This window comes from Hetaerina americana, unplaced genomic scaffold, assembly GCF_022747635.1.
Source record: "Hetaerina americana unplaced genomic scaffold, ioHetAmer1.1.p SCAF_4, whole genome shotgun sequence".
Lineage (NCBI taxonomy): Eukaryota > Metazoa > Arthropoda > Insecta > Odonata > Calopterygidae > Hetaerina > Hetaerina americana.
In genome coordinates this window covers 34,753,014-34,780,799 of record NW_027286985.1, presented here as the reverse complement: position 1 = coordinate 34,780,799, position 27,786 = coordinate 34,753,014, and the positions used below count along the sequence as shown (strand labels likewise).

At 37.8% G+C, this 27,786-nt stretch overlaps 1 protein-coding gene across 1 annotated transcript; it reads left to right on the top strand.

The window, feature by feature from the left end:
• The first annotated feature begins 125 nt into the window (after positions 1-125).
• On the top strand, positions 126-27,593 carry LOC139691964 (formin-E-like). The gene is made up of 6 exons (XM_071589937.1): positions 126-155; positions 10,135-10,306; positions 11,724-11,877; positions 17,321-17,675; positions 18,401-18,863; positions 22,264-27,593. The coding sequence occupies exons 2-6, from the start codon at positions 10,233-10,235 to the stop codon at positions 22,823-22,825; spliced, it is 1,608 nt and encodes a 535-aa protein (XP_071446038.1). The 5' UTR covers positions 126-155; positions 10,135-10,232; the 3' UTR covers positions 22,826-27,593.
• Positions 27,594-27,786: the final 193 nt, after the last annotated feature.

The following is a 27,786-nucleotide window of genomic DNA, read 5'->3' as shown; positions in this document are numbered from 1 at the left end:
TTATTGCGTAATATTTTGAAGCTTTCAGTTCTATTAACTTTTATGACTTTTGTTAACTGCAAAAACATATCGAATTTTAAACATCAATTGATGAAGCGTGCGCACAATGTTGCGCAGTGGGTTATCTGGAAACTGGCCGTCATCTATGTGAGAAGGTAAGTCTACCGAATTTTTATTTAGTATATTACAGTAAATTGTCTTATGTTGTGTGAAACCGTTTATCATATTACGTTATTGAGTATTTTTAGCTGCGTTTTAGTGAATGGCACTTTTAATTTTGACTTATTCTGTTAATGTTTCGAATAATACTGTCGGCGTCTGTAGCTTATGTCCATTTCGCGTTTTACAAAATCCGATTCAAATTCATTGAATTGGCACAAGATATTATCCACGGCTATAGTTGCTTATTTAATTGACATACATCGTATAGTGGTAGCAGTGAGGTTCTTTCAACATTGCATTCGGTATTTCTTCCTTCAGGTTACATAGTGGTAATAACTTCGAACGTCCATTTTAAACAGACCGTTTCTCACATCGGGATCGTTGTCCCGGCCTGCCTTTTGTAGTATTAGCACTGTGACATTTATGAGACAATTGTTAAATTTGCGTTCAGTTTTTTGCTTTTATATTTAATGTTAACTTGTCATATATTATTTGACTTAACATAATGAAATTATCTGTTAACTGAAAATTCGAATTCAAGTATGCATGCGGTCGTCCAGATTTAGATGTGGTATTAGTTAGTCGTAAAATTCGATGTAACATAAGTTACGGTTGACACTTCAGTGTACCTTTAAAGTTTATTTGTATGTTCAGAGAGATGCTTGAGCTTTCTGTTAGTATATTTGTTAGATTACTTTATTTCGTTAGTTTTCGAGTTGTATTTTTTTCTCAATCTCAGATCCCTCTTTTGTTTTCTTGCAATGATGATTTCTTCCCTCCTTGTCTGATTCGCAGAATAGAGAAGTGAAATGCTTGCAATATACTAACCATAATAATAATTATTGTCTTAATCGTTTCATATGGCGACATTTTTCAATTTGGTTTAGTGAGATTTGGGCATTCTTGGAAATATTAAAAGCATCTGCATTGTAGTCAGAAAATTCCTAAGGATATAGTTTTTTAGTGGTACGCCTATATGTAGTAACTGAAGCAATAGCGGAACAACGTGTTTCTCGTGTTTGAATATCCTTCTATATATTATATTTGCCTGTTGCTCTAGTTCTGGGTAGTGTCCTATGGATCCCGTGCATTGGCTTGGGGCCTAAGATTTATATGAATCCCTCGTGAGTTAGTGAAAGATCTTGGTTTTCCTATGATACGGTGTATCGCCTAATGAGGAGTTTTGATCCTTACGGCACTCTCACACCACAGGCGTGCATTGGTATTAGAGGCATCGGTTTGTGAAAGGAAGCCAAAATGTAATGTATGCAACCTTGAGAGGTGGTCAATTTTTACACCTGGAAATTTTGTGTTGAATCACCCCTTAAGCTTTCAAGTCAGTTGTAGCCTGATCCATGAAACAGCTGTCGAGTTTAAAATCGGGCGCATGTTAGATCTCCGCTGGTCTTGCGTTGGCGGTTGCTTTTCATAATCATTCGCGCGGGAAAAATTTACTCAAGGCAGTACTTTCACTTTATTTGCACTATTGTTTTGCGTATGATGTTGCCATTATTTTTCAAAGGTTGAGGGGCTAATTTCACATATTTTCTTCCGTCACCATAGGTACCACATATTCGCCACTTAATTGCTCGGCTTACAGTGATTTAACATTTAGATGTTAAATGAGGGAAATAGTTTCAGGTCATAATATTATATCGTAGAATATTAATTTACATTGCAAACCACGATCCCTTGTTTTGTTCCTAGATGCCCTTTTTCTATTGTCTTTTGTATGCATTTATTTCTTTAAATGGATTATTACGATGTTGCTTATTCATCTCCCCGTCTGTGCTTTAAGATGAGCAAGTACATTAAGTAGGTCATGAGTTCCGTGGCTCTAATTAACTTGTTCTTGACTATGAAGTAATATATTTTGGGATGCTTTGTGTCGTTTGAAAATGTAGCCTTCGTGTTTGTCATCCACTTTGTAATGCCATTTTTCATGTTTTTTCAAGTCCCTTAAGTGTTTCATGTAGTATCCACGTGATAAATTAGCGAATCGGTAAAATTTATTGTCCTTACGTCATTTTAATATAAGAAGTCAGAATTCATATCATCGTATCGTTGAATTAGTTATAACTTCGTGGATAAAATTTGAACGAATACCTGAAAAAGCTTTTGTTTGTAGTATTAAACTGCTCTAGGCCACGTGAAACTGCTTTTTCATACATATGCCAAGGGCGGGCCATAGCAGGTTGCTTCATTGACTTGCACTTGGAATGTTGCCCCAGGTGGAGAGGCGACAGCAATGGACAAAGAATTATGACTTACGCCATTAGGAGTCCCCCCTCCGTGACCATTCAAAGGCCCACTATAGCTGTTCGCAAAGGGTGGTTAGCTAGAGGGAAAGGGGTTTTATTCTTAGTCCTAAGTCACTTTTGAGACCCTTGAAAGGTAACATAACAACGGTTCAGCCTTTGGTATATTTAAGGTCTTAAAACTGAACGAACTTAGTATCGAATCTGCAGTCCACGAATTTGATTTGTCCGAACTGTTGCCGTGAGTACGTCTCTTGCCGAATGCAAGTGTTATTCCCATCGCGTATCCGGTCTTGAAAACTCAGGTTTTTAAGGTCATCGCAATTAAGATCTTAATAGTGACATTTACCGACACATATACATTTATTTCACTTGTTTTTACGGCATTGCTTCCCTACTTATCTTGTTCCCTCCATCTTACACTAATGAAAAGGCGTGATGTCGTAGCACCCACCGGTTGACTCTGGTCGCAAATTGGAGATCTCTAGAGGGAACGCGGGTGGGGGCGCCTGCGGTAGGATTCGCAAGACACCTTTATGCCTAATCGTAATCGCTATAGTCGATCACGGCAGGTTCATTCCAATCAGGTACTCGAAGTCTACTACAACAGTTGCTGGGAGGAAAAGTTAATTTTTTGTGGTTATTCTGGGCAAAGGAATTTGTCCAAAATGCCAAGCAGTTAACCCGTGCATTAAATAATAGTGTTCCGGAAACTGAACTATTTTCCTCGTCATTTCAATGGTTTTCTGGAGAAAACTTGTAGTATTATTTCTTCTCGTAGCCATCCTGTCTCCATTACTGTTTTCACTCAGGGGTGTCGTACCTTATCCACTCCGCTTAAATGATATTTTCTCTAAGATCTCTGAAAGTCTCCGAAGGCTCACGAGGTCATTTTAGTACAGTGGAGAAGTAAGCATTGGGCGCAGAGAGCTAGCTGTATCTGAGAGATAAAATACGAATGCGAGAGAGATAATGCCGTAAAATGAGACCCAAAATCGTGATCAAAATGTTTTCATTTAGTCTGAAAAGTGTATTTGTCCCAAACTTTTACTTTCGCCCGTGGTCTCTACGCGGGTTAATAATACAGCAGTGTAATTATTCTAAGAATTGAATTATAAGTATCCTCCGTAATACACTGCCCGTCAACCTTACTTTTACTTGTTTTGTGGTCCTTGCACACTTCACTCCTGTATTGCCATGGGAAAAGTTCCGTCTCGTCGTTGTGTAGGTACTCCCAGATTTTCCATCTTCTAGTATTATATCGAAATTCAAATATTTACTAGGGACATTTTCATATCGTAGTTGAGGAATTGTGTTCCCGTAATGGCCGCTATCTTAATAGGATAGAGTAATTTTGTTTTGAATAAACAATAAAACCGAAACCTCGTCAATATTTAACTGGGGGAACTTTTTCGGGAGGTAACTCTTTGAAAGTCATGATAGGTGTTAACGGCGTAGATAATTGATTACGATATATGCCTGGTATTTTTATGGTATGTATGTATTTTACATATTTTTTGTAAGTATGGTGTTATTGTTACCCACTTGTTATACTAGGATATTTGGCTGGATAGGATTCGTTTCTTCGTAAGGATTCTTGAAAATGTACCTATTTAGTAAAAAGGGTTTAGTCCCTTAAGACTAATGAAACTATTTGAAGCAGGTATCTGTTAAAACAGCTATTTTAGTCGAATGTCCTAGTATTTAAATATATTATAATGAATGATGTCATGGTATGTAGTTAATGCCGGATATTACGAATACTGCTGTTGTTCGTCGCCGATTTTGTAAGGCATTGACCTACTTTCCTTCGAATCGACCATGTTCGATGAATCGCCCACTTTTGGTTATGTTACAACATTACTCAAGATTCTGCTTGCAAATATCCGCCGAGATGTGGTTTATTTCATAAGGTCGTCAATTATATTTTCGAAATGTTACTCCAAGATGTCAAGGTTTTGGATCATACAAGTAGTTCTATGGCGTTTACGGTATTTGGTTGTATTTCTTGGGTGTTGGCTTCTAGGTTAAGGTCGCATTACTTTCGATGCTCGTACTTCTACGAATGAGGGGTTCTCAGGATCCCTGGTGCTGTGGTGTTTGTGATAACTGGTCCATCTGTTTGCTGCAGCTTGCAAGCGTTTACTAGGTGATTTTCGCCGTATTAATCGGGAAGCGTCATGTGTGAGAGGAAAGGGTGCATGATGGGATGCGAACAGGAGTCAGCTGATCGACTTGACAGCCACAGCTGCCGGCAGGAGCCCACACCCGTTCGGATTATCTCGGCTACTGTCGGCCGTTCTCGTTTCCCAAGCCCTTATCGCATTGTGCCAAATCGTGGCCCACTGAAATGGATCTCCAGGAATATCGCATTTTAATCTAAGGTTGTCTTAGTAGAGTGAAGTTAGGGTTAGAGGAGCATGTTTTTTGGTTTCGGAGGTGGAAATTCCCGTAGGCTTTACTTAACCGGGAATCAGAAAATGTTGAGCGGCTCCCGTACAGCGGTGGATGGAGCTCTAGTGGTTAATCATGGAACTACGCCGTGAACATGAGGAGCTTCAACCGAAAGACGCCGGGCGAAATTATCTGCAATTTAAGATTCAGTCTGTTTTTAGCAATGTTTGTTTGAACATTGAGTTATTTTATAAATCATTTTGCATACCTCTACGACCGCACAGTAACCCACGTGTCCGCTGCATTGACTGGCGGCAACTGTAAATGCATTACTGTGCACTAAAACATACGTACGATATGAATTTATATTTACCCATATGTATACATAAACACATACACCTGGGTTTTCTCTATCTTTCTCAAGGCTTAGGCTTGCCTGCTCGCTTCGTGGATGAAGAGGATCCCTATGTAAGTCCTCGTCTCGGTTTGCTTATCCCTTATCAATTTTAATTAATCTAGCCCATCAGCTTTTAACCGTTTCCAATTCTTTTATTAAGTTTTTCCAGCACAGATCCCTAAACATTCCCTCTTATTCCAAATGTGGACCAACTATGCAGAGTAACACCTGTCATGCATAACATACCCTACCTTTTCTTACAGCCGTTGTAGAAAAACCTACTTTCTTTCAGAAAGGCTGTCATAATATTTCGCCGTGTGCACCTCATGAAAATGATGATATGAGTGTAACGCCCTATCCTTTGATCTGTTCTGAGTTGCTTAATTTGAAGCTCTACGTACTTCTGTTAACGTCGATATTAAACTAACCAGTTTCAAATATGTAGAACAAATATTAGAGTAAAAAACCACAAACACGGTAATCTGCTCTAAGATCGGTTTGGTAGGTTATTGTAAGAGTTCACCCAGTAATAAATCCGACGGTGTGTGAAATTCACCCATCAAGGAAGGGGTTATGGTTTCCCAGGAAGATTTGGTACCCGAAAAATCACATGGCTTGTGTGGAGCTGAGGGTACCCAGAGAGGTTTTGCCCGGGGTTTGAACCCGCGCTCTCCGGTCAGTAGAAATATTAGGATAGGCCATGATATTGTAAGTTTCGGTAACGAGTGTTAACAATGTCTTTCCATTAACTTCAGTAAATAGAGCTCCTACAGGAATTTGTTTAACGTTCTAGTAAATTCAACGCCCGGTCCTGGATTGACTCCGAAAAGAAAATGAACTTAGATTGTGACAGTAGAATGGAATTCAATTTGTGTTAGAAATTCAGTCGGTGGTTGTTGAGAGATTCTATCTAAGGACAATTTCCTGATTTAGTGTTGTCCAAACTCTGGCCCGCACTCTTTATCAAGGCCATATCACAATTGATAGTCCAGTTGTATGTTATATCGTGTAGGTGCTTATATATATTTATAGTAAAAAGTCGGAAATTTCGGTTATGGAAAAATAGAACCATTCTTGTGTGTAATTTGGTTTTCAAAGAACTTGCTTTTTTCTAGTTACGTAGCTAACCACATTTTTGTACCCTGCGAGCCATCTCTAGGGTTTGTGGTAGGGAGTGATTACACACCAGAATACCCTTGACCCAAAACACCTATTTACGCGCGTTTTACTGCTGGCGATGTAAAACGCGTTCTCGCTTGGGAGATACGAAAATTTGAGCTTTTTCTGAGTTTTGGCTCTTCTTTCGCCATGAATTTTTAGTATGAGAAGCCCTATGTCGAAGTAATGGTATTGCTCAGTTGGGTATTCCTGTGATCATCTTTGCTTATCAGGTCTCTACAGACTTGTATTACAAGCTGTCATGCTATTGTATGTGGTCAGTTTCTTTTTCGCGTTCAAAATGGTATATTTTGTTGCATAGTGCCGCTGATTCGTCCTTACGGCTAGTTATGTCCACTTGTAGAAAACAAACACATCACAATACCCAATTGCGCCTATATTAGCTAATTACTATCTACATATGTAGAAATGACATGCCATTTGGTTGTATTATATCTCTAAGAATTTATTCTGATTGACACCCATGAAATTTATTATGTGAAGTGTGAGGAAGAAAAATCGTAGGCCGCGCGGAGTGGAGACACGTTTAAATCCCTTGAGTCAAGTGAGGGGATGAAACCACAACAGGAAAAACCCTCTTTCTCTAGGGTTTTCGAGCACTGGGATGAGTCACCTTTTGGGACCACGTTTGTCTACCTTCCTTCCCTGAATACAGTACATGCATTTAGGGTCTGTCCTTTTCTCCTTACGATTTTCCTTGCGGCTATCGGGCTTGGTCAAGATTATCTTCAGAACGGCCTTCAGAAAATGTGCTCGTTAAGCTGATGACTAAGCGGGCCAGGCGACTTCAGACTGTAATAAAAGAACTTCAATAGAAACCCTAATGTTTGATTGCTAATTTTTATTTAAGAAGCTCGATTTCCTTAGTAAAGATGGAGAGGGTTGTCTATGGAACTGAATTGATTGATTTTGGATGTACACGTAATAATTAGAAGTGGAAGTGTGTTTCAAATCGAAAGGCTCAATGAACGAGAACAAACTATTGCTAATTGATTTAATGCATTTTGATAAATTGTCCGCCTTTGTCTTTATCCTAAGTGATGAAAACGCCCCAATCCTTCTCCGTCCAAGGAGTTGATGAAGCTGTTACAGTGTTTGTCAACCTGTTTGTCATTGGCGTCTATAAAAAATGGAGGGAAGCCTTGCATCGTCATGCTCTTTATGAAATTAGAAATTGCTTTGAATTTGACTGTCATACGAACCTAGTTTCAAGCAAAAGTTTGTAAATGAAAAATTTTACCACTTTCAAAAATTGAGCTAGAGTTTTTCAATGTCAGGTTGGCAGAAACCGCATGAGCTCAACGTACTCATACGAAATCAGGTACACAATTTCGCCGCGAATCTTCTCGCCTCTGGTAATTTAAAAACGAGTCGCCTAATGCTTCTGTTTTGAGGATAGAAATGAAGCGTTAGAGTTGGAATATGAAGAGAACGATACTCGGCGCGTATTATTGGAGAGACATTTACTTTAAACGTTCTTAATAAGGATTAGTTGTCCAAACACGATTCCATTGTGTGAGTGTGTTGGACCTGCACGAATTACCTACGTTATGATTTAATCGCATTCGCACTCAGCATTTAGAACAAAGATTTGTGTAGTGGGCTGTTCTGGAAGTTTTCAGTTTGTTATATGCCGCTGATGGTGTTCTCGGAGTCGTCGGAGGGAACCTAGTTGCCCAGCTGATCGAGAATTGCTGGAGAAGATTCCGAAGGAGATAGGTTTAGCAGGCGAGAAATATCCTTTCTGCATGTAGAAATTCCCTTCCTAGAGTTCTTAATACTACTGAGCCTTCATGCAATTATTATATATTTTGCTAAGGGAGCTAAAGAGCCTGCCTTAATTATATCCTACTTGACTTAATATTCTACAAAACAATGCGGAATCGTAAATGTAACGGAAATGTTTTATTTTTAATAAACTTCAGTTTAAGTAGAAGATTTAAACATTAGGAGATACATATTTTATCCTCACCTGCTCGTTCTAGTGTAGAATCACCACCTGCAACAAACCCTAGCGGTGGCTAGGGTGACATATAATCACTATTTTTCAAAGAAACTGCGGAAGATACCGCAACGGTAACTTTTAACGGAGTCATCCGCTAATGTGCATTTCAATGCAGCAATTTCAGAGTGTAAAAGTCATTCGCCTAGACCGGGCGAATGATTTTTACACTCTGAAATTGTTGCATTACTATCAATATGTTTATCGAGAATCCGCGCTTGAATCTGTTAATTATTTGCAAGTCCATTTGTGTAGAAATACATGAGTGTGAGCTAGATATGGTAAAAAGGGTAGGTCGGCCGGCCGTTACACCGGCTTCATTACCATGGCTACGCATTTCAAATTTAGAATGATATAAACAGCCAGCACCCCTCCGTCGATCGGACGACTCTGGTTTTAATTACAAAACAATCTTAGATGACGTAAACCTTCGATGCTAAACCAAATGCTGTTCATTTTTCTCTCCTTCCCATATTCGTGATTAATTTAATGAAACCAAAGAGATGAGGTTAATTCAAACCAACCAATTCGTTGCGTGGTTCCCATCTGAAGGGTTTTCCCTGAATGCGTTTGTGGTATCCGAATCCCAGTGAGCTTTTTTATTTCATTTAATTTCCCCCGCCGGTTGTGCGAACCAGTGGGTATTGCTGTCTCGCCAATACCTGTAAAATGTATGTTTTTATAATATAGCCCTTCCATAATTTTCGCGCACAATATATTGGTACTCCTCAAATGACATCAAATTGCGCGGTACCCAATCAACCGTTATTCCTCCGCGAATTTTGAATTCTGGTTGTCCCGCTGATGGCGAGTGGTTGCAGTCTGGGAGCTTTGATTCATCTGCAATTGGCTTATCCAGTATTTGAATTTTTCCCTCGCCTTCATTCTTCGCCCAATCTTAGGGTCTCCAGCGCCATCTCAGCATCCAACCGTCCGGCGGGCGGCCTCGTCTCTTACCAAGGCCGTTGTCGCGGGCCTGCGCTCCCCGTCTGTACTGCTTGGTTTGCTTGTGTGGGTGAGGGAAGGCTGGGTCAATGAATCCGAAGTCGAGAAATGTGGCAACACCGCGCCTTCTACCCTCTTCCCCCCGGTACACGGCGCTGCCCTTAGCGTCCGAATATCCCGCCGTCGGAAACCTCCCGCGCTAGGGATGATGAAGGCAATGGCTGCCGGTCTATTGTAGGCTTTAACTTTGCGAAACATTATTACGTATTGAATGCATTTACTTGTCATACCATTGTTACAAGGACTTCACCCTTTCTTTGGCCGTTGGTTCTGTTGCTGTTTTGTGTTGAGTTGATATGATTGGAAAAACATACCGCGTATCTCCTAAATTTCGCGCCCTCACAGGTAACTACCTGCTCCTTGTTTTTCCCTTTGCTGCCGTTCGTTTAGTATCATCGGTCGTGTTTTTCTGTTGCATATCTTACTGTTAGTGTTTTTGTTTAGGATGTTTGAAAATTTTAACTAAGCTTGTGCACTGCTATTTGATTTTCATGTGATAATCGATATTACATGGTTAGTCCAACTCTTTCTTTTGATTAATTTTATCATATTTTTACTTTAATTGTGAAACTTAATTTTTGTCCAGAGCGGTTTAACTTTATAGAATCCGCATAATTATTCCCTCACAACCGTGACTCGTTTTTTCTTTCTATTTATTGTTTTTGTCATCGTTAATGTCCAGCCCATTTTTAATTTGCGCCCGTGTTGATTTTTAATTCATTGTATGTTATTTTTAGGGCAGTGCAGTGAGTGTGTGAGAAGCTGAGGATAAGTTGGCTTGGAGTTTTGAGTCCAACAACCAGTACTTAGGCAATTGATTGTTGAACGGGGCAAAATGTTTAGTTTTCACAAGCCGAAAGTTTATCGTTCTTCCACCGGCTGCTGTATATGCCGGGCTAAGTCCAGCAGGTAAATATTTTAAATTATATATTCATATGCATGTATTAGATTAATACTATTATCATTTTATAATGTTAATGTGTATTTGCATTCAAGCCTTGTGTCGCCAAGCCTCGTTCCTTCAGAGTAAATTTATTTGCCACAGTTTTCCCATGAATTTTGGAGGACATAGGAGCAACAATGTCTTCCATGATATTAGAAAAATGACCTTTTCGAAGTGCTTTGTTTTAACCTTCTGTACTATTATTCTAACCTTTTTGGGAGTTATATTGAAAACAATTCATGATTAGTTCAAAAATTTTGTTGAACATCTTTCATATATATACAAGAAAATTTCAATTTGCCATTTAAAATCAGTTTGACGGGGATAGGTATTTCAAAATCACAAAGACAGAATCAGAGACTTCAGATTTCCCCAGGAAAGAATGTATTGTTTACGGTATGATGGAACTAGTGGAAATGCTGTCTGATTCTGTCTTTCTGCTTTACAAATTAATGTACCTTACTAATTATCGGCCTCAATCATCTCGCAAATAAAGTAAGTATTTAATGCAGTTACCTTGTGCTCTTCACAATTATCAAATTGATGCTTATTTATTGTTATATTTGGGCATTGAAAGCATGTAATATATATCAACCTATTTTCTTGCTTCTGTTGTGTGTGATAAACTGTGAAATGGTCCAAGCACAAACAGGTAATTAAAGTTTCTTTCAATGCTCGGTCACATATTTTCCCCTATTATGTGCATTATTGACCCATTTTTGTGGTTTTGTTGTCTACCCTGTACCAGGAATGCTTCAAAGAATATGCTTGTGTGCCACCGTATTTTGAGAAAATACATACGAGCTGTGGCATATTTTTAGAGGAATTATATATGAGCTGTGACAATAATAGTTGATGCATTAAAGTTAGGAACTATTGCACATAAACTTAAGTATCTCATATAAGTACGTCTGTGGCATATATTTGTGGATATGGACAATCATCCACAATTTACCCAGTGATGTTATATATTACAAAGAAATTGGGATTTCTATCTTCTAAATTTTACTGAATAGTTTTATACACCTGTTGGCTTTTATTCTCACATATTTGTATGTAGCAACTGGTCTTTCAGATCAGCTCATTCATTAAATATCTTTAGTTGACAAATTTTAAGGGGTGAACAGAATAAATGACATTTGTTGTAATGAAAATTTTTTGAGGTTTTACTTGGACTCAGTGACACTGAATAAATTAAACTAGTTATTGTCAAACAGAAGAAATGTCTGGTTGAGAAAGACACATTAGGGAGGCTATGGTGAAGAGTAACATTCAATCACTAGCTTTTTTGGGTAGTGAAATGGAAGGTCATGTATTTCCTTTTTGTTTCACAAACTTAGTTTCCATAGGATCATTTTGCATTCTTTGAAATTTCTTTTTCAGTTCCCGTTTCACGGACAGTAAAAAGTATGAGGAAGATTTTGTCGAGTGTTTTAAGCTACATGAACGACGCACGGGTGAAATTTGTAATGCTTGTGTACTGCTGGTAAAACGATGGAAGAAATTACCAGCAGGCAGCGAAAGAAATTGGAGACACGTAAGTAGACTTTTGGATTCATATGAAATTTTATCAAATGCAGTCGTACAATTTTAGATAAACAAAAAATCTTAACAATGTGTCCACCCTTATAAAAGTGTATGGGATTTGTCCAGGAGGTTTCATCATCTGTAAAAAAGTCATTATGTCATAATTTTGCAATTAAATAATAGTGCTATACCATAAAATGAGAACAAATAGTTCTTCAAAGATTTGTGGTGTAAGATAATGTAGCTGAGCGAGAAATTTGGGATGAAAAGAGGATAGTCCAAGGAAAAGTAAGGTATATGAGGAGAGAAAGTAATACTTTTGTCTGATTCAAAGTTTTTCTCATTTTTTGTTGATGGTAATTGTTAAGGGTATTTTCCAGTGTCAACTTGGGTAGAATATTCTCACCCCAAGCATTTTATGAGTTCTTACTGATCTACCAATTCATCATTCATTGTTTTACCCTTCACCTTTCTGCTTCCAGGTGAAGAGGTTTTTGTATTATTTTACTACCATCGGTAATACATTGCAGAAATGTGGGCATCCTATTTACATTAGTGGATTCCTTGTGTGTTATTATCCTTACATCTAAAGGTTTCTGCCACATATATGTGTAGCCTAAATACATTTTCTTATTGTTATGAAGCACTTAATGAGTTTCCAACTATTTGCATCTGCCTCTAACTTGAATTTTTAACTCTTAAGAACTATATTTGTATTCACAGGGTTGTATCACTTCAGTAAATTAAATCCTGAACCTAAGTTGTATCATCAATGATAATGTTTAAAAAAGTGTAATGAATTGTATGCAACTCTTAAGAATGCTATCCCAGAGCAGGTACTACCTTTCATTATCTGTTAAACCTCACACAAGTTGATTTCATTTTGTCATTAGTTGTGTCAAGTGCTAATCAAGATATTTTAAATTTGTGTTACAAATTTACCGTTTTGTCAATTATACGCTCTCTTATAATAGATAATGTGGCCTATTTTTAGTCGTTGGTAGGAAAATGAGTTGGTTAGGGTAGAACATGAATACTTTTGTGTTTTTGTATACTGTTGGAAGAAATCAATACTGCAGTAATGCAAAAATCTTTAATCATCGCATTCATCAGCTTAACTAATCCGCTGAGAGTTACATGAGTGTGGGGCTTGTACACTACCCGAAATAAGCCATACGCTTTGAAATGAAGCACAATCTCACCTTGAAGATAGCAAGATAATTATGTAGAAGGGAAGTAAATATATATTAATTTACATTTGTGCTGTTTCAGATATTGGATCTCTGATTAAAAGTTTTCTCATTGAATACGTGGTGTTACTGGTCGAACAGTTTATCAATTGCATTCATCAATTGACCATGCATCTGTGTGTGTTGTGCATTTTTAGAAAATGACTTCTTATATTTGAAGATTTGATCATTTGTAGTGAAATTCATAGCAATAAACAAAAAGTATCTGATCAGAAATCAAATCTCTTGGTCGCGGCAATAGCCTAACTGGAAAATATTTGAGTTGCGTGTGCCACTGGCAATTTGTTGCAACAGTTTTGCTTTGTCAATTTTCATTCTTACTTTAATAGTTAGAAGAATGTCACCAGAAATCAGGTAGGTGCTGTTGCTAGTGTACTGGCTTCCCACTCGGAGTAAACAAAGGAGAATATGAGACCTAGTGCACGCGGAGAATCCTATATCAGCCAAACAGAAAGGTCTATTGGATGTAGAATTAAGGAGCGCCAAAAGCTACTGACAAGAAACAGTTCCGACTTGCAGCAATCACCAAACATCCATGGACGGAACCAGGACACACAATTGAGTTCAACCAAAGAAAAGTGTTGGTTTGGGGAAAACACTGTTTACTGAGACTCATATGAAAAGAGGTAGAAATTATAAAAAATCAAAATAATTTCAACCGTGAGGACGGTTACTCCCTTATTTCAACATGGAAAAGGGTAATTCCACCTTGCCGCCGAAGAACAACCAATCAGAGCCCTCTGGGCCAGCCAGCCAGTGTCTCCTATGTATAGCAGCCAAAATGGAGCAAAGATGACTTTGACCTGAAGATGCCTCCAGGGCTGTAGGTGAAACTGTTTCAAACAAGTCAACATATGCGATGGTTATTCCCGGAAGGAGCATTGACCCTTAATCAGAAAGACATCACGGAAGCCTTCAGATTAATTATAAATATTTTGTTGAAAGAATCTCCTAAAAAATTTCCAAATAAGCCTTAAATTTAAACAGTATACCACGTTTAGTTTCATCTCACATGTGCTGTTACCACGAAACTTAATACGTGTAGGGCTAACAGAAAAGTTGCCCCTCTTTTACTGCATAAAAACATGTGTCTCTCCCGATAAATTTTGAATTACAGGAATTCAACCTTACGTAGGATTATGGTGTGATAAAGGTATAGAAAATGGTTACTGTATTACTCATTTCGTTGATATCAGAATAATGACAGAAACTAATTTTCATGTAAAAAGTTAAACTGTTCATAACCTCGTGGAATCTGAAGAGAGAAGATTGTCATGCAGTATTGCATGTAAACTTGAATTCGGAACTGCACTTCAGAGCACAAGAAAAAGCAGCTGAAAGGCATTTTGACCGACCTCCGTCTGAAGAGAGGGTGTGAAAATGGAGGGAGCAGAGGGTGGAGTAGACAATATCTTTAGAAATGAGAAATGAACTGCGTTGTAAGTAAATATGACATTTTGGAAGATGAAATGGATAACCCAAGTGAAAAAAATAACTTTGGAAATGATAAAGTCCTACCATGAAAATACTTAGATATTTTTTTGTCCTATCCGATTAATTTTCTTAAATTCTAACCTGAAAAATCAGGGTGCTTCGTATACGTCACCGTATCTCATGGGCTGGGAAATACAGTATTTGCATCTGTGATCAGGTGATTCCAGATAAGGTTCTCCTGCAAGTGAATCAGGTGACATTTTTAAAAACATAATATAAAGAAAAAGTAGGGTTGGCATTTAAACATTTTAAAGTTACGCCAGGTGCAAAAACTAGAAAACGTTTTTTGCTCATTTAACCAGCAGAAAATTTAATAAAGAAATCGGTTTGGAGGTCAAAACTAATTGACATACTAGGCATATAAATAAATCATATTTAAGGAAAAATTATTTTTCAATGATTAGCATTTCTTTGCATACTTATGCTATTTGCTTTGTTATACTTCCTAAAAATGTGTATTACATGATGATCAGCAAGAAATTTGAAGCCGCGGTTCTCTAATCGAAATTTGAAAGACACTTCATTTCAGAAGTAAATTTGTTTAATAAACCAACTAAGCTTGTCTGTCAAGAATTAATAAATGATTACCAGAAAATTCAAGTGCTTTTACTTGAAAAATATTTCCCATAGGCCATTGCATTGCCTGTATTTACTTTCATAAATTTGAAGCCCATTCCAGTTGTCAGTTATTAGAGAGTATGTATGTGTGTGTTGATAGCTTAGGTTCAGGCATGCCCGACAGTGAGATAGAAAGGACATTAAGGGAGATAAAACTGCATAAGGCCGAGGGGGTTGATAACATTCCTGCGAAACTACTTAAATGATAAGGGAAAATGTGGTAGGAACAGACTATATGGACTGATTCGTAGCATCTATGAGGAAGGAATCTGGCCGGAAGACTTGGTGAGATCAGTGCCAGTTTCTATTCCAAAAAAGGTGAAGGCTACATCATGTGAGAACTACAGAACAATCTTTGATTTCCCACGAAGCTGACATAGTTCTCAGGATCTTCAACAAACAGATGGAAAGAAAGGCGAATGATTTCTAACGAGATGATCAGTTAGGGTTTAGGAAGGGGAGAGACGTGCGCGATGCCATCGCAGTAATGAGAGCACTAATGGAGAGGAATATGAGCATAGAATAAAATCAGGAGGTATTTGCCTGTTTCGTAGATTTCGAAAAGGGGTTTGATGGAGTGAATTGGGAAAAACTAATGAGTATATTGCAGAAAATTGGAATAGATTGGAGGAACAGGAGGCTAATCCGCAACCGGTACATGTCTCAGACTGCTAAGGTGCTATTGGGGAATGGAGAGTCACAATGGGCGATGTTAGGAAGAGGTATAAGGCAGGATTGTCCATTATCACTAGTGCTGTTCAATGTATATGTGGAGTAAATGATTAGAGGCATGGGAAGAACTGGAGGTAGGAATGAGAGCCAGAGGGGAATACATAAAATCGGTTAGGTTTGCTGAATACCAAGCTTTAGTTTGTCAGTCAGGCCAGGGATTGCAAGCATTGCTGACTGAATTGGAAATTCAGTGTGATAGATACGGGAGGAGAAACTATATAAATATAACAAAGGTTATGCAATTTTCCAGAAAGAAAAAGGCTAAGCTAAATATTTAAATTGTAGGGGAAAAAATTGAGCAGGTAGAACAGTTTAAGTATCTCGGAAAGTGTTTTTGACCGCGAGTGATGGAAAGTAATGAGGCATTTTGTTCATCCGCAGGACATACGCTGCTTTCGTTTCCATTGGTAGATTCTTCACTGTCTACTCTTCTCAAAGTTCCTGAATAATCGATGTTGGTTTCTACACACATATCACCAACACTGATATCAGTATCAAAAAGAAACTTTTCGACATCATTGTTCAGAGAAATATTCCACTTATTGCCAGCCAATGCTCGAGGGGTAGCGCTAGTATACATGGCCTCAAGCATGTGCATCCGTGGTTTTGACGGCAGGCATACTGGCTGCAAACTATTGTGTATTATCAGAAGGCCACGGCTTCATTCAGTGATTCTATCTTCTTTGTTAATGTAGCAGCAAATAAGAAAAGATGAAAGGCAACTTTTGTATGGCGGCAGAATAAATTTTATATTATTTAGCATGGTAGAAAGTTCACTGAAAATGAAGATATTGGGTATCTATTAATTATCTGTAACTCTAACTTGTAGCTGTATATTTTCTTTGATGTGTTCATCGAATCTTCGGTTAAAAGCAAATTGATTCATTTGCATTCAGCAGTTGGTTCTCATCAAGTATTCAAAGTGAAATATTGCCTCCATTATCTTATGTTCAATGAATAGGTGGTTAACAATATTTAATCAAATAGATGGGAATGAGAGAAAATAGACAAAAAGGTCTGTGCGGAATGTGCATTAGGTTCATGATAAACTAATACGTCATGATGAAAATACTTTGAAACCATTGTGCATACACATGAATAAATTATGACCTAAAATACTATAACAGCATCGGAATATGTATTAGGAAAATGTGAAAGCAATAAAGAGTGCAAATTATGAATCTATCTTACATTCATGCCCAAAAAGAAGGTTCGAAGAATAAAAATTTAAGAGACCGGTGAATCATCGTCTTTGTAAGCCTTTTGGTTAAACAAATCATAAGCTTCAAAATGTGTTGTTGGTCATTAACTTATCCTCAAGTTTGTTACAAGTGCTTTGCTTCTATGTTGCCCTCTTAGGTGGTGGATGCACGAGCAGGTCCAGGCACGAAGTCTCTCACCAAGTTCAAGTCGAAGAACAAGAAGAAGCCCAAGTTGAAGGCAGAGGCAATACCAGTGGCATCGTCACTAGGCAGTAAGGTCAATGTGGGCGGCAGCAATTTAGTGAACCACTCTTCTGTATCCATGGGAGGTGAGAAGTCAAAGAAAAAGCATATGTACATGAAGTCGCACAACCAAAGAAATTCTGGTGTGAGCAGTTCCATGTGCAAGGCTGCCCTGGCTGGTGGGAATATCCCACCCTCTGATCGTCAGAGGAACCATTACCGTGGGATTGTTCGTGACTCGAGTCCCAGTGCTTTGAGTGACATTGGAGGTAAGACTGCTTTCATTAATTGACATTTGCTTTTACAGCTTTTATTGGTGTGAATTTTTGTAAATGGTCCACCAGCTAACAGATATAGTGTAATATCGTAACTGGCTACCATTAAAGTAACAGTAAGCCTCAAAATAATAGTTTTATTGTAATTGAGGAAAGTCATGTCAACTCTAAGAGTTACTGTATTTAAAATGCTCCTTTTAAATGTCTTGGGTTCTTAAAAGTACAGTACACAAAAATAGTGGTAGAAGATTGGTCACTAAAAGTCTATGCCGTGTATCACAATGTTAAAAGTAAATCAATCCTTGGAATATGGTGGTGGCATCTTCTGATCCAAAGTGATTGTCGCTTTCTGGAGCATCATAGCATGTCATAAAATATTTTCCATTTTTCCAGAAATGTACAGCACATCACTATGACCATTTGAATTTTGGCTAATATTTACACCAGTTAAAAAACAAAACAAAAAGTTAGTGGTAGCTGGAGCAATTCTAGCAGAAATCTCGGCAGCCAATTTTGGAAAAACTTAACCCTAACTATGCTTAAAATTTATCTTAGGTAAAAGGCCTCCCATGAGTCTGTAATAAATGACCTGACTATGTTTGGATTAGCAATCATTTAGTGTAAATCTTAGAATTGTTTTCTAATACATGCTGTAACAAAATGATTTTGTTTGATTGGAGAGAATTTTGATACTAATGTGTGTCATTGATGTTTTGCAGGTGAGGAAGATTTTCTCTCCGATCACAGCCCAAGCCCCAGCCCAAGTGACCTGGGTGGTTTGGTTGATGCCAGAAGGAAGAACCACCGTATCAAGCCCAAACTGAGGGCTGGGAGTAGTCCGAAGCAACAGCAGACAAGGATCCAGAGATCAGTGGTAAGACATGGGATCATGAACCGAGACGACGATGAAGAAGAGGAGGAAGACCCAGAGGAGGAGGAAGATGAAGAGGAAGAAGAGGAGGAGGAGGATGAAGAGGAGGAGATGTATGAGGAGATAACTCGCCGCAAGCGCAGCCAGCGAGGGTTCCCAGTGGCCCTGCACCACCAGAGGTCCAGCAGGAACCGATCAAGATCCCCAGTTCAGAGACAGACTGGGGAAAGGAAGTGCAATCCATCTAGGAGGAGTCAGGTGGCAGTGTCACCCCAGATTAGCAGCTTCCTTGATATGACATTCTGGAAAAGGTAAGTTTTTTAGCAATGATTTATTTTTTAAACCAGAGGTAACATTATTATCCCTTATCAATATATCAATAAAATTTCATTAATGGTGCATCAGTCATTGTAGCGAAGGTATGCACGAACACCAGTAAATTAAAATGTTAGTTGTGGGGAAGAATTTAACACCAAATGGATGGTGGCTAAATGAGGCATCACAATTGCAAATCAATTAAATTATCCAATCTCTGCCATTCAAAATTAACTGGCCATTGCGATTGTAGATATCAATTTTTAATGAACACATCTCCTTCATTTAGTAGCCAAAGATAATATTATTGTGTTAGTGTTCTACTGAAAATTGTACTCAATAGGAGTTATTTGTGGTTACCTTCTCTGGGCCAGTATCTCTGATACCCAAATGTGTTGTTAAGGCAGGTCAGCCATGAGAATAGTGCAGCAAATTTCAAGCATCACTCTAATCATAAGAATTTGCTAGTAGTAGTAGTTTTTAGGGGAGGCGACCGACAGCAAAGGTCATTTGCGCCATAGGGGATGGACAGGGAAGGATGAAGGGTGGAGAGAAACCTGGCGTCGGCATTAGCCTACTCTTTACGAAAAGCGCCAAGGGGTCCGCAGCTTAACGTCCCATCCGACGGACGCTGTACTCACTCAAAGTGCCCTCCACAAAGCACCTCAAGTAGGGATCGAGATACCTCTGAAAAATATTCAACACCGTCGGGATTTGAACCCGCGCCCTCAGGGTGGGAAGCCAGTACGTTAGCCCCCGCACCATCTCGATCCCCATAAGAATTTGCTTTAATCTGGGGACTAATGGCGAATGATATGACATAATTAGTGCTGGGGAGTTCTCTCTACCATTACAAAGTCAAATGGTGGGAAAAGGATTAATGCAGCCAAAAAAGTGTGATGTTATTTGTGTTAAATGCCCTAGGTGGGTGACATGAATTGTGTGCACTGAATAGCACTAGTGTACTCTCTTACCTATGAAATGTTGATGGGACCATAAAAAATGAGTTGTGTGAAATTACAGAAATGGTCATGGGTAAGGTGGAGTAATTAGCCAATTGCATTAGATAACTGATGACTTATTATGCAAATACAACATACATACACCTGCTGGTAGTTAATACAGAACTCAGTAAAGTAACTTATGTATTTTTAAAGAATAAAGCAAAGGTCTTTAGTGTGTGGCAAAAGAAAGAAATTGTCAGCAACAGCTAGGGCAACATATTCATTTACATTGTGTTCTAACCACTCATTTTGCACCAAACGTAAGCCTTTCACTTAGTCAGCAAATTTTAGTTTTCCATTATGGTTTTTTTGTTGCGTAACTTAAAGTTCCAATATGTGTGGATATAAAATCACAATCATAATTTAATAGTAACCAGTAATGTAATCCTTTCCACATTAAATTAAGGCTTGCAATACAATGAACCCTCATGTCTTCTGGTATCTTAGTTCAGCAGATAATGATGGTCCTGGAGTGCCTTAGTTTTGGGTTAATCAAAGTGATATGTAAATATCCAGAAATAGATGGTATATGCACCATAGTTACTTTTCTTGTATGGGTGTCAGTTCTACCGTTCATTTGTGTATTAATAATAGTTTTCCATGTTTTTTATTGTTTTGTCATGTTAGCAAACATAAATAGGAAATAATTTTGCCCTGGAAATACAATTACAAATAAAAAATATCTGCCATACCCAAAGAAATTTATGAAGCCAATAAAATATAATCTTTGTATTACATTCTAAATGTGTTCCAAAGCATTGCGTGTAATCTGTAAGACAATTTTAATGATATCAAATTAGTTCAGACAGTAAAATTGCTAAAAATATTTTATATACAGGGTGCTGCAACATAACTTCCTTTTTTGTTAAGCCAAATCACTTAAAAAACCAAGTTATGTTGCCGCACCCTGTATTATAAGCAAATGGCATTGCATGCTGTTAAAATCATCCAAATCTATTGTAATACATGATAAATCGATATTAATAGTTTTGAGTTCATGCTCGTACAATTTTGAAAAAATATCTGGAGACAAGTCTGTACTGTCTTCATTCATGGGAAATAGGTAATAAGCAATCATAAAAGCCCTATTGAATTATCAAGAAATTCATAGAGCTAGTGATTTTTTAGGTAGTGTCCTATTGTGTCAATATTCCAATGTGTAAGTTGGACATAGGTGCTTGCAAGTTTTGCATAAAAAGTATCATTAACTATATTTTCCTGACGTGTGCGTGAAGTGCTGAATTCAGACCACTGGTTAAGTGTGTACATGATTGCAGATCGTATTGGCATGGATAAGATGACAGTGCACACCATTATTGCTGAAAATTTGGCAATGCAAAATATCTGCACTGAACTTGTCCCGAAGGTCTTGATGGGTGACCAATAGCAGAGTCAATTGTTTGCTTACAAAGACCTACATCGCAACATAACAAGTTTCCAACCCCCCTCACTTATCACCAGCTGACTATTTCCTGTTCCCAAAAGTGAAATCCTCCCATGAAGGACACCACCATGGGACCCTAAGTGCCATCAAAGAAGCTTGAATGCATACCCTTAAGGACCTTCCGGAATCTGCCTACTACAGAGCTCTCAAGTCATAGGAAAGTTGCTGGCAGAAGTGTGTGGATGCTCTAGGGATATATTTTGAAGAATTTTTAGGCATTGTAGCAATATTTGAAGTAAATCTAGTGTTCCAAAACTTTTTCCCAATATTTTTTAATGCAAAGCATGTGCACAATGCCTCTTTTTCATTTGAGCTGGCCATCAATTTCATTAGTTACATTAAACCATCAATCCATTTTTATCATTGCTCATTAAAATCAGTCTAGAAACCACATTAATATTTAGCCAAATCTTTGGAATTGGTTTTTTTTAAGATAAGTACTTACAAATACACTCCAGAACTCATGTTCATTCAGGTATTTTGAGTTAAATTTTATTTTTTTACTGTATGCATAATTATATTTATACATTTTTCAATGTTTAGGCTCTAGAGTTCACATGTCGTGTAGACTGTTAAGGGAAATTTTTGAAGTGGTTTTTTCACTGCTGTGTCTGGAATGGAATTACTCCAGTATTCTAAATAAGTTTTATAGCTGTCGGGCCACATAATCTGGTTATTTTGTAATGTCTCTATGCTTTGTGTGTTAATGAATTCCAGTGGGTATGAAATTGCTTAATATTTCAAATGCTGTTGTTTTTTTTTTTTTTTTTTAAACTTTTCAGCTTTGTATTTAATATTTATATGTCCGGGTAATTTAGCACAGGTAAGTACAAGTACAAATCCTGTACACATAAGACGAAAATAATAGTGCTTTCAAAAACTATGTTATCAACAGACACCTTTTTAAGTTGGTTGTTTTCATTTGATTTATTTACTGTTTGTCGACAGGGAGGAAGTTTGCTGTGGAATCATATTCAAAGGCCCGAATGAGGAGGTGATCGTTGACCCGAGATTCCTTAAGCCATGCATTGGATGTCGTAAGCCATTAATCATGGAAGGTTCTGATGGTGTGCAGTCTGCTCCAGCGGCAATTCCCCCAGCTGATTCACCCCAACTGCAGTCACCACCTCCTGCACTCTATCCCCCCACTTCATCATCTCGGGGCATCCCACCAGCTTCATCCTCCCAGAATGGAGGTTTAACTGGTCCAGCAAGTAGCAGTGGAACCAAGCAGTCTGCCAAATCATTCAGCGATTCCTCTTCCGATTCTGGATATGATGAGTCATCTAATCCTGGTGCTGATGGAAATGGCTTAAATGCTAACCGTCGACCTTCAGCTGGTGTCATTGTTTCAGCTGGTGAGGTCAATTCTATGAACATTGTTGGGGCAGATCTTGGAGGAATCATGGAGGTTCCATACCCACCTGCTATAATTGTGGCTGCTGCTAACAATTACATCCCAAAGAGCAGGCCATCTCCTGGAGAAGGGATTGCTCCTAGCAATGATTAACGTTAGCCCCCCAATTTACTGTTGTCTCCTAATTTGTTCTCCCCTCATCCTTATACCCATCAGTCGCCCTCCTCTCTCCTCTACAGTTCCCCAATCTCCTCATTAGTTATTTGTAATTTATTACCGAATCATTCACTCAAGTCTTATTCCATAACCTGACTCCAAGTACTCTTTATGTTGGACCATCTACTCACTGCCAACTGCCATTGGGAGTCTTGCCATCCATCCACATATCTAATAGCACTCTGTTTCCATACCTTCATCTGTCAGGGTGAAATAGTAGTGATGGCTAGGATGGGGCAGTGGAAGCCCTCTTGATCACCATCGGGTCCAAAAAAATCTCTGCGATTGATTTTATAGAAATCGGGTTAAAAATCGTATTGAATCTCCATTCGAAATTATTTGTGGCATAGTGATCAAATCACTATTGAAATCATTTTTTGCATTTTTAAGGAATTTGGCTGCATTTTTAAAAGGGGATATCACGAATTTCTTCTCGTGAAGTGAGTCTGTCTCTCCTCAGTTGCCAGACCTGTTAGAATGGGAATGCAGTGCAGCACACAAGTTACTGTTGTTGGCTCGTTTTTGCTTCCTAATGGGGCTGAGGAATTTCAGGCAGCAATAAGTTTTCCTCTTCGTATATTGAAGTCAGTTAGTGATTTCATCACTCACGTCCCTATTTTATGTGAGTAGATGATTGTTGTTGATCCCACCTCACCATAACCATATCACCTGAACTGGGTTAGTTGTTTGCAGGTTCATGGCAGGCTAAGGTGCTGAGAATCCAAGTCCATAGGTATTTTGGAGAGGATGGTTACTAAAATTCTTGCCATAATGAAATGTCATAGCTGCTGCACACCACTGGTGTGTGGCAACATCTTGTAGCACTTATTGAAATTGCGGCTTATAAAATGTAAAGTGTAATTGAATGCCTGGACAAAAAATGCTATGATCCTGGTGTGACATAGTTATGATTTAAACACATTGGAAGTTGAGTCCAGTTTTCTAGTCTGGGTGAGTCAGCAGCTATATGGTGAAATTGTGTGTGAAAGTCATTGTATTACCCTTGGAGGACCTTAGGCCCCTACAGTTGCTCTCTCTTACTGCATGTATTGAGTCTCTGGATCTAAGATCGGCTTATTCTTCATAGTTTTTTATTCAAGTGAATGTTGATAAAGACAAAATGGCTTTCATATTTTGAAATTAACTTCATTGGTGTGTTCTGCACAATTTAATTTTATCAAGCCGAGAGTTAGAACAATTAATTATTCATTGCTCATAGCATTGATGGAGTTAATTTCTTATGTAATGAATGATGGTATGTTCTTAATTTTAACTAGTAAGCCGAAAACTCTAAATGTAGTGTTGTTATTTCAAGAAAAATAGCCTTATTCTTCCCATATCTCATGGTTGTGAGAACTTTACTCATCCTTTGTCAAAAGAGCCGAAAGGAAAGCACATTTGAATGAGTGAAGAAATGACTTAGGCTGCAGTGAGCTCTAAGGGAAGCCCTTGTGCAAATTTAATCGTCATATAAGGACTATGTTCTGCAGTCATGTTGACTGATTAGTGGGCATTATATGACGACATCTTCACAATAATTAGGAGGTGTTAATTGCTGCCTAATTTTTATAGTTAATTCCAAAATGCTGAATTTTATGTTAAAAGTGTCATCACTTTTTTCTTCACTTTTTATCGTAGTAGTTGTGTGTTTTCCTGAAGCACATGTTAGGATGGACGCTAAGGAAATGTCCTAGTATCCTGTCTCATTTACCCCGTTTCCTGTGCTATTTTCACCAGGTTTTATAAGCTCTAGTGCCTGTGCAAATGGCAGAATATTTAGCAATAATTATAATATAAAACTTTTAAGAAAATTGATTCCTTCAAGAGTTGTTTATTAGTAAGTGGCATATATTAGTGATTTTATGCAATGACGTTAAATGGACCTATTTGAGAAAGTAAAGAGTGCAATTTTTTCTGATTTTTAAATGTCCAGGATGATGTTCCATTTTCTCTTCCCTTCTGTTTTTCACCACCTTTCTCCGTCCACCTTACCCAATCTTTAATTAAGAGTCCCTTTGTACTTATTCCTGCTGGAAACATCATGTGTGTGTAATAGATAATTTATTACTTCCATTGAGATTAACTATTAAGGGATGTCCTTTTATTGTCACCATTTTGAATTGTTCTGTAATGGTCAATCTAGTCTCAAATGAAGTACCTTGATTGTCGAGCTGTTCATTCATAAAAGTGCATGAACAGCTGATACTGCCTGCTAAATTTAATATTTTATCATTTCTGAGGAAACTCATGTTTTTTTCTTAATTCTTTGGTCATAGAAACAGTTGCAATTGACTTAAAGTCTTTATATAAATTTCTTTTTTTTTTTTTACTATTGCCTGTCAAAGTTCTCATTGTTACTCCTTGAATCTCTTCATTTCCAAACTCATGGTAATAAATTAGTGCACGTTTAACTCCATGCATACTGTACAGCTATAATTAGATTCCTTTGAGTATTATTTTACTCTCTTTATTTCACTGTGTTGGTCTGAGTGCAATGCTACATGTAACACTTGATATAAAGTAATTCCTCTTGTATGTGTGTGTGTGTACGCGCGCGGGTGTTTGTGTGTGAGGGAGGAAGAGATGACACTTGCGTGATTTTTCAATAGCTTGTTCAGCATGGATTGGTTATTTCCATCCAATAGGGAAGAGTGCCTCCTCGTTCTCAACCTAGTATGATTTCAACTCTATACATAGAGCTAAAAAAATTTCTCCTACCTCTCAACTCCTTCCTCGGTTCATTGTGATCTCAAGAGTTGAAAATTTGACATTGTGTGTGCAGCTTTTTTTATTATTTGAGTTGTGCCCTCCTGTATTGTGTGTGCATAGGATAACTGACGTTGAACATCGTCGCATTCTTTTTGTGGTATTTAGTGCGTGTGTTGAAAATGCGGGTGATGTGTGAATGTTCTAAGTCGTAAAAGTTTTTATTATAGATATTTTCTCTCATAATGATTTTTTTTTAGAATATTGGTGTATTTTATTTAAAAAAACATTCCAGTATTACAGACATTGAAGGCTCAACAAAAACTGACAAAACTATGTTATCAAAGTTGACATTTTTGTACATGATTGTTCTGATAAAAAGTGCTATTAGCCTCAGTATTCATTTTTCAGCATTAAACACCTCTGTTGGGGGATAGGTTTTTGTTGACTGTGAATGATCACTTTGCCAACTGTATTGGTAAATTTTACCCTTCCAGGACTTTAAGATGCCATGATTCATTTTCACTAATTCATTCAAAACTTTTTTTTTTTAACTTTAAATACATTTTAATATTTTGCTGAGAGCACACAATTATTTTTTTATTGTTGCTGCTAAAAACGTTGTTACCCTGGATTTTAATTGTTTTTTTTAATGATGGGGCTGTTTCTGTGTGTGTAAGTGTGTATTAGTCTTTGATGTGCATTCTTAAACGCACACTCAGGTTGCATTGGTCCTCTCTCCTACTGGGGCCCACCAGTGTGCTCAGCCACTTGATCTCAGGTTTCTTCGCCCAAGGTTTTAAATGAACACAAATAAGTGAATTGCAAAAGTCAATTGAGCGTCTGTTTCAGGACACTCGAAAATGACATGCCTCCCACCCCGCTTCCGTTATCTTTTCAATAATTGGATACCTTCCACCAAAATTGTGTACGGTTGTTATATAAAAGTGGTTCCTTTTTGGTTGACACGAGTTCTTCGATGAACGTATTGTTTTATTTTAAGATGTTGAATGCCTGAAAAATGGATATGCAGGGAATAATAAATGATGATTGTGAGAAGAATGCTCAAAATAATGGATGGTGTGTGATATAGTGAAAAATTGCTCTTTCCTTTCATCAGATTTGCTTGTACAATCAACTTAATGGATGATAAAATTGATAATCATTTCTGCTTGCGAGTATTAATTTTGGTGATTTGTTTCAAAGGAAAGGCAGAAATTGACTAAACGAATTTGAGATTGCTATCTCTGAAATTTATTTATTGAAAATTGTATGAGGATTGTATTATTGGGGGGTCAAATTACTACATTCGAAAGTGGTGCATTGTTTTGTTGGTGCAAAGGAGGCCCATACTTGTGTGGTGCATGAAATGTTAAAATGATGAACACAAATGTTCTACAAATTTTAATTGTTTGTTTTTGTTTTCTTGCTGGAGAAAGAAATGAAATTTTGAGGTGAACTCCTTATGTGGAAGGGATTTCTGTATTTAATTATTTTTCTCGAGAATTATTTGTGTGATTTTTTTGGTCAGGTGGCAAATTGTGCGAAAGCATTCCTGAGCTATGGCCAATGGCTTGGAAGTGTGAATGGTAGTTTGAGTTATAATTGGATTGTGTGCTTGTGTGTTTTAAACTGGAAAAAAAATACTGAAGATGCGACCTTGTGGCAGAGTAAGGAGAAACAAATTCAGATCCAGAGATAGTTTGGGTACTAAAGTGTAAAAGAAGACCAGTATTAATGACTGTTTTTAAACTTTTCAACATGGCAAGTGATATTTCCATGCCTTTGTGAATCAAATCTCCAAACACTGCCATTATTGTGTGTAAATGTGCATCTGTGTGGTCAGCGAGTGGTCTCTGTCCCAGTGGGGCGTGGATTCACCCGTTCATGTCTTTCTGTCTTGTCTGTGTTTGTAGTTCAAGGTTACCCATTTGAATGGTAGCCTGTTTGAAGAAATGATTTATCAAATATTAATAATATAACGATAACATAGTATTCAATAAACTCTCTGTTCTCAAAATAAGTTGAATTTTGTCTGTTTTACCTCTGCACATGCATATATTTTTCTTTCCTCATATCATTTTGCCTCATTTAATTTTTTTTTCCATTTCATCATGGAAACATCAAATCATCCATCACATGTGGAATTCTCTCCAGGGTCTGTTGGCGTGATGTATTATCAAGCTGGTATT